Source organism: Bombina bombina, chromosome 10, assembly GCF_027579735.1.
Source record: "Bombina bombina isolate aBomBom1 chromosome 10, aBomBom1.pri, whole genome shotgun sequence".
Taxonomy (NCBI): domain Eukaryota; kingdom Metazoa; phylum Chordata; class Amphibia; order Anura; family Bombinatoridae; genus Bombina; species Bombina bombina.
Genome location: NC_069508.1, coordinates 104,846,908 through 104,861,357, shown reverse-complemented (window position 1 = coordinate 104,861,357; position 14,450 = coordinate 104,846,908). Strand labels below are relative to the sequence as shown.

Below are 14,450 nucleotides of genomic sequence, written 5' to 3'. Positions count from 1 at the left end.
AACAGTTTTGTACTGGATTTTTATATCAGTATCTGTGCATATTATTTTTTATAGTAGTGTCTATTACATGCAGTTAAATGAAAAACAGAATTTATGCTTACCTGATAAATTACTTTCTCCAACTGTGTGTCCGGACCACGGCGTCATCCATAACTTGTGGGAATATTCTCTTCCCCAACAGGAAATGGCAAAGAGCACAGCAAAAGCTGTCCATATAGTCCCTCCCAGGCTCCGCCCCCCCAGTCATTCGACCGACGGTTAGGAGAAAAAAGGAGAAACTATAGGGTGCCGTGGTGACTGTAGTGTATAGAGAAACAAATTTTTCAAACCTGATTAAAAAACCAGGGCGGGCCGTGGCCCGGACACACCGTTGGAGAAAGTAATTTATCAGGTAAGCATAAATTCTGTTTTCTCCAACATTGGTGTGTCCGGTCCACGGCGTCATCCATAACTTGTGGGAACCAATACCATAGCTTTAGGACACGGATGAAGGGAGGGAGCAAATCAGGTTACCTAAACAGAAGGCACCACGGCTTGCAAAACCTTTCTCCCAAAAATAGCCTCCGAAGAAGCAAAAGTATCAAATTTGTAGAATTTGGCAAAAGTGTGCAGAGAAGACCAAGTCGCTGCCTTACATATCTGATCAACAGAAGCCTCGTTCTTAAAGGCCCATGTGGAAGCCACAGCCCTAGTAGAGTGAGCTGTGATTCGTTCAGGAGGCTGCCGTCCGGCAGTCTCATAAGCCAATCGGATGATGCTTTTCAGCCAGAAAGAAAGAGAGGTAGCAGTAGCTTTTTGTCCTCTCCTCTTACCAGAATAAACGACAAACAAAGAAGAAGTTTGTCTGAAATCCTTTGTTGCTTCTAAATAGAACTTCAAAGCACGGACTACATCTAAATTGTGTAACAAACGTTCCTTCTTTGAAACTGGATTCGGACACAAAGAAGGAACAACTATTTCCTGGTTAATATTCTTGTTGGAAACAACTTTTGGAAGAAAACCAGGCTTGGTACGCAAAACAACCTTATCTGAATGGAACACCAGATAGGGTGGATCACACTGCAAAGCAGATAGTTCAGAAACTCTTCTAGCAGAAGAAATAGCAACCAAAAACAGAACTTTCCAAGATAGTAACTTGATATCTATGGAATGTAAGGGTTCAAACGGAACCCCTTGAAGAACTGAAAGAACTAAATTTAGACTCCAGGGAGGAGTCAAGGGTCTGTAAACAGGCTTGATTCTGACCAAAGCCTGTACAAAAGCTTGTACATCTGGCACAGCTGCCAGTCGTTTGTGTAACAAGACAGATAAAGCAGAAATCTGTCCTTTTAGAGAACTCGCTGACAATCTCTTATCCAAACCTTCTTGAAGAAAGGAGAGGATCCTGGGAATTTTAATCTTACTCCATGAGAATCCCTTGGATTCACACCAACAGATATATCTTTTCCATATTTTATGGTAAATCTTTCTAGTCACAGGTTTTCTGGCTTGGACCAGAGTATCTATCACTGAATCTGAAAACCCACGCTTGGATAAAATTAAACGTTCAATTTCCAAGCAGTCAGCTGGAGAGAAACTAGATTTGGATGTTCGAATGGACCTTGTACTAGAAGATCCTGTCTCAAAGGTAGCTTCCATGGTGGAGCCGATGACATATTCACCAGGTCTGCATACCAAGTCCTGCGTGGCCACGCAGGACCTATCAGAATCACCGAGGCCTTCTCCTGTTTGATCCTGGCTACAAGCCTGGGAAGGAGAGGGAACGGTGGAAACGCATAAGCTAGGTTGAACGACCAAGGCGCCACTAATGCATCCACTAGAGTCGCCTTGGGATGCCTGGATCTGGACCCGTAGCAAGGAACCTTGAAGTTCTGACGAGACGCCATCAGATCCATGTCTGGAATGCCCCATAATTGAGTCAACTGGGCAAACACCTCCGGGTGAAGTTCCCACTCCCCCGGATGAAAAGTCTGACGACTCAGATAATCTGCCTCCCAGTTGTCTACTCCTGGGATGTGGATTGCAGATAGGTGGCAGGAGTGATCCTCCGCCCATTTGATGATTTTGGACACCTCTCTCATCGCCAAGGAACTCCTTGTTCCCCCCGGATGGTTGATGTAAGCTACAGTCGTCATGTTGTCTGACTGGAATCTTATGAATCCGGCCTTCGCTAGTTGAGGCCAAGCCCGGAGAGCATTGAATATCGCTCTCAGTTCCAGAATGTTTATCGGGAGAAGAGACTCTTCCCGAGACCATAGACCCTGAGCTTTCAGAGAATCCCAGACCGCGCCCCAGCCTAATAGGCTGGCGTCGGTCGTGACAATGACCCACTCTGGTCTGCGGAAACTCATTCCCTGGGACAGGTGATCCTGGGTCAACCACCAACGGAGTGAGTCTCTGGTCATCTGGTCTACTTGAATCACTGGAGACAAGTCTGTATAGTCCCCATTCCACTGCTTGAGCATGCACAGTTGTAATGGTCTTAGATGAATTCGAGCAAAAGGAACTATGTCCATTGCTGCAACCATCAACCCTACTACTTCCATGCACTGAGCTATGGAAGGCTGCAGAATAGAGTGAAGAACTTGACAAGCGTTTAGAAGCTTTGACTTTCTGACTTCTGTCAGGAAGATCTTCATTTTTAAAGAATCTATTATCGTTCCCAAGAAGGGAACTCTTGTCGACGGAGACAGGGAACTCTTTTCTACGTTCACCCGTGAGATCTGAGAAAGGCTAGAACAATGTCTGTATGAGCCTTTGCTTTGGAAAGAGACGACGCTTGGATTAGAATGTCGTCCAGATAAGGTGCCACTGCAATACCCCTTGGTCTTAGAACCGCTAGAAGGGACCCTAGCACCTTTGTGAAAATCCTTGGAGCAGTGGCTAGCCCGAATGGGAGAGCCACAAACTGGTAATGCTTGTCCAGAAAGGCGAACCTTAGGAACTGATGATGATCTTTGTGGATAGGAATATGTAGATACGCATCCTTTAAATCCACGGTAGTCATAAATTGACCCTCCTGGATTGTAGGTAAAATTGTTCGAATGGTTTCCATTTTGAACGATGGAACTCCGAGAAATTTGTTTAGAATTTTTAAATCCAGAATTGGTCTGAAAGTTCCCTCTTTTTGGGAACTACAAACAGATTTGAGTAAAACCCCTGACCTTGTTCCACAGTTGGAACTGGGTGTATCACTCCCATCTTTAACAGGTCTTCTACACAATGTAAGAATGCCTGTCTCTTTATTTGGTTTGAAGATAAGTGAGACATGTGGAACCTTGAATTCCAGAAGATAACCCTGAGAGACTATTTCTAGTGCCCAGGGATCCTGAACATCTCTTGCCCAAGCCTGAGCGAAGAGAGAGAGTCTGCCCCCTACAAGATCCGGTCCCGGATCAGGGGCTACCCCTTCATGCTGTTTTGGTAGCAGCAGCAGGCTTCTTGGCCTGTTTACCCTTGTTCCAGCCTTGCATTGGTTTCCAAGCTGGTTTAGTCTGGGAAGCGTTACCCTCTTGTCTAGAGGCTGCCGAGTTGGAAGCCGGTCCGTTCCTGAAATTGCGAAAGGAACGAAAATTGGACTTATTCTTAGCCTTGAAAGGTTTATCTTGTGGGAGGGCATGGCCCTTTCCCCCAGTGATGTCTGAAATAATTTCTTTCAATTCTGGCCCAAAAAGGGTCTTACCTTTGAAAGGGATATTAAGCAATTTTGTCTTGGAAGATACATCCGCCGACCAAGACTTTAGCCAGAGCGCTCTGCGCGCCACAATTGCAAACCCTGAATTTTTCGCCGCTAATCTCGCTAACTGCAAAGCGGCGTCTAAGATAAAGGAATTAGCTAACTTAAGTGCGTGAATTCTGTCCATGACTTCCTCATACGGAGTCTCCCTACTGAGCGACTTTTCCAGTTCCTAGAACCAGAACCACGCTGCTGTAGTGACAGGAATAATGCACGAAATAGGTTGAAGGAGGTAACCTTGCTGTACAAAAATCTTTTTAAGCAAACCCTCCAATTTATTATCCATAGGATCTTTGAAAGCACAGTTGTCCTCAATAGGAATGGTCGTGCGCTTGGCTAGTGTAGAAACCGCCCCCTCGACCTTAGGGACTGTTTGCCATAAGTCCTTCCTGGGGTCGACCATAGGGAACAATTTCTTAAATATAGGAGGAGGGACAAAAGGTATGCCTGGCTTCTCCCACTCCTTATTCACTATGTCCGCCACCCGTTTAGGTATCGGAAAGGCATCAGGGTGCACCGGGACCTCTAGGAACTTGTCCATCTTGCACAATTTTTCTGGGATGACCAGATTGTCACAATCATCCAGAGTAGATAGCACCTCCTTAAGTAATGCGCTGAGATGCTCTAATTTAAATTTAAATGTCACAACATCAGGTTCTGCCTGCTGAGAAATTCTTCCTGTATCAGAAATTTCCCCATCTGACAAACCCTCCCTCACTACCACTTCAGATTGGTGTGAGGGTATGACAGAAAAATTATCATCAGCGCCCTCCTGCTCTACAGTGTTTAAAACAGAGCAATCGCGCTTTCTCTGAAATGCTGGCATTTTGGATAAAATATTAGCTATGGAGTTATCCATTACTGCCGTCAATTGTTGCATAGTAACAAGCATTGGCGCGCTAGAAGTACTAGGGGTCGCCTGCGCGGGCATAACTGGTATAGACACAGAAGGAGATGATGTAGAACTATGTCTACTTCCTTCATCTGAGGAATCATCCTGGGCAACTTTACTATTTGTGACAGTACTGTCCTTACTTTGTTTGGACGCTATGGCACAATTATCACACATATTTGAAGGGGGAACCACATTGGCTTCCATACATACAGAACATGATCTATCTGAAGGTACAGACATGTTAAACAGGCTTAAACTGGTTAATAAAGCACAAAAACCGTTTTAAAACAAAACCGTTACTGTCTCTTTAAATGTTAAACAGGGCACACTTTATTACTGAATATGTGAAAAACTATGAAGGAATTATCCAATCTTTACCAAATTTTCACCACAGTGTCTTAATGCATTCAAAGTATTGCACCCCATTTTCAAGCTGTTAACCCTTAAAATGTGGAAACCGGAGCCGTTTACAATTTTAACCCCCTTACAGTCCCAGCCACAGCCTTTGCTGCGACTTCACCAATCCCAGGGGGGTATACGATACCAAATGAAGCCTTCTAGGAACGTTTTCAGTGGATTCCAGACCCTCACACATGCAGCTGCATGTACTGTTCTCAAAAGTAACTGCGCAGTAATGGCGCGAAAATGAGGCTCTGCCTACTACAGAGAAGGCCCTTCCTGACTGGGAAGGTGTCTTAACAAGTGCCTGGCGCTAAAAAACGTTCCCCAATGTTATAAAAGTGTGAAATTCAACTTCAAACTTTATATAATACTTAAATAAAGCAATCGATTTAGCCCTAAAAGTGTCTACCAGTTTATAGCCCATAATAAGCCCTTTATTCTGTTTGAGACTAAGAAAATGGCTTACCGATCCCCATGAGGGAAAAATGACAGCCTTCCAGAATTACACAGTCTTGTTAGAAAAATGGCTAGTCATACCTTGAGCAGAAAAGTCTGCAAACTGTTCCCCCCAACTGAAGTTCTCTCAGCTCAACAGTCCTGTGTGGGAACAGCAATCGATTTTAGTTACTGCTGCTAAAATCATACTCCTCTTTTAAACAGAACTCTTCATCTCTTTCTGTTTCAGAGTAAATAGTACATACCAGCACTATTTTAAAATAACAAACTCTTGATAGAAGAATAAAAAACTACAACTAAACACCACATACTCTTCACCATCTCTGTGGAGATGCTACTTGTTCAGAGCGGTAAAGAGAATGACTGGGGGGGCGGAGCCTGGGAGGGACTATATGGACAGCTTTTGCTGTGCTCTTTGCCATTTCCTGTTGGGGAAGAGAATATTCCCACAAGTTATGGATGACGCCGTGGACCGGACACACCAATGTTGGAGAAAATATAATTTATGCTTACCTAATAAATTCATTTCTCCTGTAGTGTAGTCAGTCCACGGGTCATCCATTACTTATGGGATTATAACTCCTCCCTAACAGCAAGTGCAAGAGGATCACCCAAGCAGAGCTGCTATATAGCTCCTCCCCTCTACGTCATATCCAGTCATTCGACCGAAACCATACGAGAAAGGAGAAACTATAGGGTGCAGTGGTGACTGGAGTTTAATTAAAATTTAGACCTGCCGTAAAAACAGGGCGGGCCGTGGACTGACTACACTACAGGAGAAATGAATTTATCAGGTAAGCATAAATTATATTTTCTCCTGTTAAGTGTAGTCAGTCCACGGGTCATCCATTACTTATGGGATACCAATACCAAAGCTAAAAGTACACGGATGACGGGAGGGACAGGCAGGATCTTTACACGGAAGGAACCACCGCCTGTAGAACCTTTCTCCCAAAAACAGCCTCCGAAGAAGCAAAAGTGTCAAATTTGTAAAATTTTGAAAAAGTGTGAAGTGAAGACCAAGTTGCAGCCTTGCAAATCTGTTCAACAGAGGCCTCATTCTTAAAGGCCCAAGTGGAAGCCACAGCTCTAGTAGAATGAGCTGTAATCCTTTCAGGAGGCTGCTGTCCAGCAGTCTCATAGGCTAAACGTATTATGCTACGAAGCCAAAAAGAGAGAGAGGTAACCAAAGCTTTTTGACCTCTCCTCTGTCCAGAATAAACGACAAACAGGGAAGAAGTTTGACGAAACTCTTTAGTTGCCTGCAAATAAAATTTCAGGGCACGGACGACGTCCAGATTGTGCAAAAGTCGTTCCTTCTTTGAAGAAGGGTTAGGGCACAATGATGGAACAACAATCTCTTGATTGATATTCTTGTTAGTGACTACCTTAGGTAAGAACCCAGGTTTAGTACGCAGAACTACCTTGTCTGAATGAGAAATCAGATAAGGAGAATCACAATGTAAGGCCGATAACTCAGAGACTCTTCGAGCCGAGGAAATAGCCATTAAAAACAGAACTTTCCAAGATAACAGTTTGATATCGATGGAATGAAGGGGTTCAAACGGAACACCTTGCAGAACGTTAAGAACTAAGTTTAAGCTCCACGGCGGAGCAACAGTCTTAAACACAGGCTTAATCCTAGCCAAAGCCTGACAAAAAGCCTGAACGTCTGGAACTTCTGCCAGACGTTTGTGTAAAAGGATAGACAGAGCTGAAATCTGTCCCTTTAACGAACTAGCAGATAAACCCTTTTCTAAACCCTCTTGTAGAAAAGACAATATCCTAGGAATCCTAACCTTACTCCATGAGTAACTCTTGGATTCGCACCAATATAAGTATTTACGCCATATTTTATGGTAAATTTTCCTGGTAACAGGTTTCCTAGCCTGTATTAAGGTATCAATCACTGACTCCGAGAATCCACGCTTTGATAGAATCAAGCGTTCAATCTCCATGCAGTCAACCTCAGAGAAATTAGATTTGGATGTTTGAAAGGACCCTGAATCAGAAGGTCCTGTCTCAGAGGCAGAGACCATGGTGGACAGGACGACATGTCTACTAGATCTGCATACCAGGTCCTGCATGGCCACGCAGGCGCTATTAGAATCACTGATGCTCTCTCCTGTTTGATCCTGGCAATCAATCGAGGAAGCATCAGGAAAGGTGGAAACACATAAGCCATGTTGAAGACCCAAGGTGCTGTCAGAGCATCTATCAGCACCGCTCCCGGGTCCCTGGACCTGGATCCGTAACAAGGAAGCTTGGCGTTCTGGCGAGACGCCATGAGATCCAGATCTGGTTTGCCCCAATGATGAAGCAGTTGGGCAAACACCTCCGGATGAAGTTCCCACTCCCCCGGATGAAAGGTCTGGCGACTTAGAAAATCCGCCTCCCAGTTCTCCACGCCTGGGATGTGGATCGCTGACAGGTGGCAAGAGTGAGACTCTGCCCAGCGAATTATCTTTGAGACTTCCATCATCGCTAGGGAACTCCTTGTTCCTCCTTGATGGTTGATGTAAGCCACAGTCTTGATGTTGTCCGACTGAAACCTGATGAACCTCAGAGTTGCTAACTGAGGCCAAGCCAGAAGAGCATTGAAAATTGCTCTTAATTCCAGAATGTTTATTGGAAGGAGTCTCTCCTCCTGAGTCCATGATCCCTGAGCCTTCAGGGAATTCCAGACTGCGCTCCAACCTAGAAGGCTAGCGTCTGTTGTTACAATCGTCCAATCTGGCCTGCGGAAGGGCATCCCCTTGGACAGATGTGGCCGAGAAAGCCACCATAGAAGAGAATCTCTGGTCTCTTGATCCAGATTTAGCAGAGGGGACAAATCTGAGTAATCCCCATTCCACTGACTTAGCATGCACAATTGCAGCGGTCTGAGATGCAGGCGTGCAAATGGTACTATGTCCATTGCCGCTACCATTAAGCCGATTACCTCCATGCACTGAGCCACTGACGGGTGTTGAATGGAATGAAGGACACGGCAAGCATTTAGAAGTTTTGATAACCTGTCCTCCGTCAGGTAAATTTTCATTTCTACAGAATCTATAAGAGTCCCTAGAAAGGGAACTCTTGTGAGTGGCAATAGAGAACTCTTTTCTACGTTCACCTTCCACCCATGCGACCTTAAAAATGCCAGAACTAACTCTGTATGAGACTTGGCAGTTTGGAAACTTGACGCTTTTATCAGAATGTCGTCTAGGTACGGAGCTACCGCTATGCCTCGCGGTCTTAGTACCGCCAGAAGAGAGCCCAGAACCTTTGTAAAGATTCTTGGAGCCGTAGCTAACCCGAAGGGAAGAGCTACAAACTGGTAATGCCTGTTTAGGAAGGCAAATCTTAGATACCGGTAATGATCCTTGTGAATCGGTATGTGAAGGTAGGCATCCTTTAAATCCACTGTGGTCATGTACTGACCCTCTTGGATCATGGGTAAGATGGTTCGAATAGTTTCCATTTTGAACGATGGAACTCTTAGGAATTTGTTTAGGATCTTTAAGTCCAAGATTGGTCTGAAGGTTCCCTCTTTTTTGGGAACCACAAACAGATTCGAATAGAATCCTTGCCCGTGTTCCGACTGCGGAACTGGGTGGATCACTCCCATTAGTAAGAGGTCTTGTACACAGCGTAGAAACGCCTCTTTCTTTATCTGGTTTGCTGATAACCTTGAAAGATGAAATCTCCCTGGTGGAGGAGAAGCTTTGAAGTCCAGAAGATATCCCTGAGATATGATTTCCAACGCCCAGGGATCCTGGACATCTCTTGCCCAAGCCTGGGCAAAGAGAGAAAGTCTGCCCCCCACTATATCCGTTTCCGGATCGGGGGCCCTCACTTCATGCTGTCTTAGGGGCAGCAGCAGGTTTTCTGGCCTGCTTGCCCTTGTTCCAGGACTGGTTAGGTTTCCAGCCCTGTCTGTAGCGAGCAACAGTTCCTTCCTGTCTTGGAGCGGAGGAAGATGATGCTGCTCCTGCCTTGAAATTACGAAAGGCACGAAAATTAGACTGTTTAGCCTTTGGTTTGGCCCTGTCTTGAGGCAGGGCATGGCCCTTACCTCCAGTAATGTCAGCGATAATTTCTTTCAAGCCGGGCCCGAATAATGTCTGCCCTTTGAAAGGAATATTAAGCAATTTAGATTTAGAAGTCACATCAGCTGACCAGGATTTAAGCCACAGCGCTCTGCGCGCTTGAATGGCGAATCCGGAGTTCTTAGCCGTAAGTTTGGTTAAGTGTACTACGGCATCAGAAATAAATGAATTAGCTAGCTTAAGGGCTTTAAGCTTGTTCATAATCTCATCCAATGGAGCTGTGCTAAGGGTCTCTTCCAGAGACTCAAACCAGAATGCCGCCGCAGCAGTGACAGGCGCGATGCATGCAAGGGGTTGTAATATAAAACCTTGCTGAACAAACATTTTCTTAAGGTAACCCTCTAACTTTTTATCCATTGGATCTGAAAAAGCACAGCTATCCTCCACCGGGATAGTGGTGCGCTTAGCCAGAGTAGAAACTGCTCCCTCCACCTTAGGGACCGTCTGCCATAGGTCCCGTGTGGTGGCGTCTATTGGAAACATTTTTCTAAATATAGGAGGGGGTGAAAAGGGCACACCGGGTCTATCCCACTCCTTGTTAACAATTTCTGTAAGCCTTTTAGGTATAGGAAAAACGTCAGTACACGCCGGTACCGCAAAATATTTATCCAGCCTACATACTTTCTCTGGAATTGCAACCGTGTTACAATCATTCAGAGCCGCTAATACCTCCCCTAGTAATACACGGAGGTTCTCAAGCTTAAATTTAAAATTTGAAATCTCTGAATCCAGTTTACTTGGATCAGATCCGTCACCCACAGAATGAAGCTCTCCGTCCTCATGTTCTGCAAATTGTGACGCAGTATCAGACATGGCTCTACTATTATCAGCGCACTCTGTTCTTACCCCAGAGTGATCGCGTTTACCTCTTAATTCTGGCAAATTAGATAGTACTTCAGTCATAACATTAGCCATGTCTTGCAAAGTGATTTGTATGGGCCGTCCTGATGTACTGGGCGCCACAATATCACGCACCTCCTGAGCGGGAGGCGAAGGTACTGACACGTGAGGAGAGTTAGTCGGCATAACTTCCCCCTCGTTGTCTGGTGATATTTTTTTAACATATAAAGTTTGACTTTTATTCAAAGTAACATCTATACATTGATTGCACAAATTTCTATTGGGCTCCACATTGGCCTTTAAACATAGTGAACAAACAGATTCATCTGTGTCAGACATGTTTAAACAGACTAGCAATAACACTAGCAAGCTTGGAAAAAACTTTTAAATAAATTTACAAGCTATATAAAAAACGCTACTGCGCCTTTAAGAAACATAAAAATGTGACACAGTTGAATTAACAATGAACCAAATATGTTAAAACAACCAAATTTTAACAGAAAATGTATAAAGTTAGCAGAGGATTGCACCCACCAGCAAAAGGATGATTAACCCCTTAATACCCAAAACGGATAACAGTTGAAATAATAAACGTTTTTATCACAGTCAAACACACTGTCACAGGTCTGCTGTTACCTCCCTCAAAACTAGTTTTGTAGACCCCTGGGCTCTGTAGAGACGTCCTGGATCATGGAGGAAGAAATAGGAAGACTGTGACTAAATTTTTACTGCGCAATAAAGCGCTAAAATAGGCCCCTCCCACTCATATTACAACAGTGGGGAAGCTCAGTAAACTGTTTTTATGCAGAAAAAAACGACAGCCATGTGGTAAAAATCATGCCCATAAAGTTTTATCACCAAGTACCTCAGAAAAAACGATTAACATGCCAGTAAACGTTTTAAAATTGAAAATTATGAAGTGTTATTAATAAGCCTGCTGCTAGTCGCTTTCACTGCAGTGCCGGCTCAAATATTACTTTAATATTGACAGTATTTTCTTAGTGAAATTCCATTCCCCAGAAATACCTCAGAGTATACATACATACATATCAGCCTGATACCAGTCGCTACTACTGCATTTAAGGCTGCACTTACATTACATCAGTATTAGCAGTATTTTCTCAGTCAATTCCATTCCTTAGAAAATAATTTACTGCACATACCTCCTTGCAGGTGGGCCCTGCATGCTATCCCCTGTTCTGAAGTTACCTCACTCCTCAGAATGGCCGAGAACAGCAAGTGGATCTTAGTTACGACCGCTAAGATCATAGAAAACTCAGGCAGATTCTTTTTCCAATGCTGCCTGAGAACAAACAACACACTCCGGTGCCGTTTAAAATAACAAACTTTTGATTGAAGAAATAAAAACTAAGTTTAACACACCACAGTCCTCTCACACGTCCTATCTTTAGTTAGGTGCAAGAGAATGGGTGATCCTCTTGCACTTCCTGTTAGGGAGGAGTTATAATCCCATAAGTAATGGATGACCCGTGGACTGACTACACTTAACAGGAGAAATTGGTGTATCCTGTCCCTTTAAGACAAGGATTCAGCCAGTGACAGGGGCCTATAAATGGATGGATTCCTGCTTCTGATTGGCTCAGCAGCTATATCCTCAGAGCACAACATTGAATATGTGTTAGAACCCCTTTTGCATGGGATAGACAAAAAGTAAAAGAACAATAAAAACCCATTCTAATAAAATAGTATCACAATAGAAAGCCAATACCAGCTGGAAGCATTTACCTATGTCCGCTGCTCTTTGCTATGATTGGGAAACAGATCAATACCTGTGTATAAAAGGTAATATTTGCTATTTAACTTCTGGCCACCACAAGGAGGGAGTTACGTTCCAGATCCTCTTTGGCAGCCAAAATGTTAAAATGACATTAAACGCCTCTTTGTTGTGTAAAAATATTCTTTATCCAACAGTCCCTAGAGAGGCCAATAAACAAAACCTGTAACCTAGGTTTTCTTAATACTGCAAAAAGGGGTGTAGAAGTAGGGTTGTCTTGGCCATGTTTTCCCGTACACTTATAAGTTACACATGCTTCAGGGTACACAGGAAGCAGCACTATTCATGTGATGTCAGAAGCATAATACATGTTCCGCCCTGCATACCCTGCAACATGTGTAACTCATAAGTGTCCAGGAAAACATGGCTGAGGTGGCGACCCTATGTAGAAGGTGCAATTCCACGTTAAAAAAGGTAAAATGTGTTTTTTTTATTATATATTTTTTAATAAGCTTTCGTTTTACAGCATATCATGTCTATTTAAAGGCACAAAATAAACCCTGTTACACTAAAGTGAAAAAAGCAAAAAAGCCTCATTTATTTAAATTGTACGCATAGATGATAGACAGAGAGACAGACAGATATATTTTAGTGAACCTGTTATATATTCAGCTCCCCAAACTAAAGTAGTACCGTTTTTACATTAAATAGAAACATCAGAAAATGCAGTGTATTTATAAGGAGGTACTGTGCTCTGTACCAGTTTTGGCCGTCCGTTCGTGGCTGCTTGTCGCTAGTAGACACCTGGTCCTCAGGATAACGTCTCTGGGAATGGACCCATTGCTGTGTCTGTGAGCTCTGAGTTGCTCTTATCCGATCTGAAGAAAAAAAGAAATACAAAAGTGACAAATGAATCAAATGTGTCACAGAAAGGGAGATCATGACCTGTACACAATTGCATAAAAATATTTATGTGGTCATAAAATGTGACATATAATATTTGTATGTGAAATATTCATGGCAGATCAGTGATAATCATTTAATTGTTTAAAAGGTCAATTCAAATGCACATTTAGAGCATTTTACTATTATACTGTTGTTGACTGCATAGGTGCATGTGTGTGTGTTTAACACATAAAGTCATCCCCAGAGCAGTAAAGCAAAGACTTTGACTATTTGTTTAACACATTTGTAGGGCTTAACCATATAGACTCCTAACAGTCTAGATCAGTCCCCTGTCCCTTACTGAAACTTCTATGTTCTTTGCTTGGGCCACTAAGTCACATTCACACGACTCTGTCCCCAGCCTCTGGCCCAAGGTGAAGAATCATAAATGTTGTAAGGAATGTATTATGCTGTATAAAATCAATTGCAGAAAAAAAATAATCATGATTCAGATGGGGCATGTAATTTTAAACAACTTCTCAATTTAGTTTTATCACCAATTTTGCTTTGTTCTCTTGGAATTTTTAGTTGAAAGGTAAACCTAGGAAGTCCATATGCCAATTTCTTAGACCTTGAAGACTGCCTATAATCTGAATGCATTTTGACCACTAGAGGGCATTAGTTCATGTGTTTCATATAGATATGAATGAGCTCATGCATGTGAAGTGACCTAGGAGTGAGGCAGTGAGCACTGATTGGCTAAAATGCAAGTCTGTCAAAAGAACTGAAATAACGGGGCAGTCAGCAGAAGCTTAGATACAGGGTAATTACAGAGGTAAAAAGTGGATTATTATAACTGTGTTGGTTTTGCAAAACTGGGGAATGGGTAATAAAGGGATCATCTTTCTTTTTAAACAACAAAAATTCTGGTATTGACTGTCCCTTAAAACATAGAAAAAAGTAATTAATTAATTTGTTATTTTACCTGCTTTTACTGTATTTTGCCTTTGCAAACCGAGTTTTTTCCCCTACATGATTGACTCTGCTACATGTTACAGAGTGATGGCTTAGAACAGTACAGAAGGACATTTGCAGACTAATCCATTTATCCCCAGCAAAGGAAACATCTAGACATATACAGGCCCATTTATCAAGCTCCGTATGGAGCTTGAAGGGCCGTGTTTCTGGCGAGTCTTCAGACTCGCCAGAAACACAACTTATGAAGCAGAGGTCTAAAGACCGCTGCTCCATAACCCTGTCCGCCTGCTCTGAACAGGCGGACAGGAATCGCCAGACATCAACCCGATCGAATACGATCGGGTTGATTGACAGCTCCCTGCTGGCGGCCGATTGGCCGCGAGTCAGCAGGGGGCGGCGTTGCACCAGCAGCTCTTGTGAGCTGCTGGTGCA

The 14,450-nt window shown here is 43.4% G+C and overlaps 1 protein-coding gene across 2 annotated transcripts in view; it reads right to left on the bottom strand.

The window, feature by feature from the left end:
* SEC16B (SEC16 homolog B, endoplasmic reticulum export factor) overlaps positions 1-14,450 on the bottom strand; it is a 602,132-nt gene that overhangs the window by 499,662 nt on the left and 88,020 nt on the right. For both annotated transcript variants that reach the window (XM_053693298.1, XM_053693299.1), the window contains exon 6: positions 12,916-13,033. In XM_053693298.1, the coding sequence (XP_053549273.1) occupies positions 12,916-13,033 (118 nt within the window). The remainder of the gene's footprint in view (positions 1-12,915; positions 13,034-14,450) is intronic.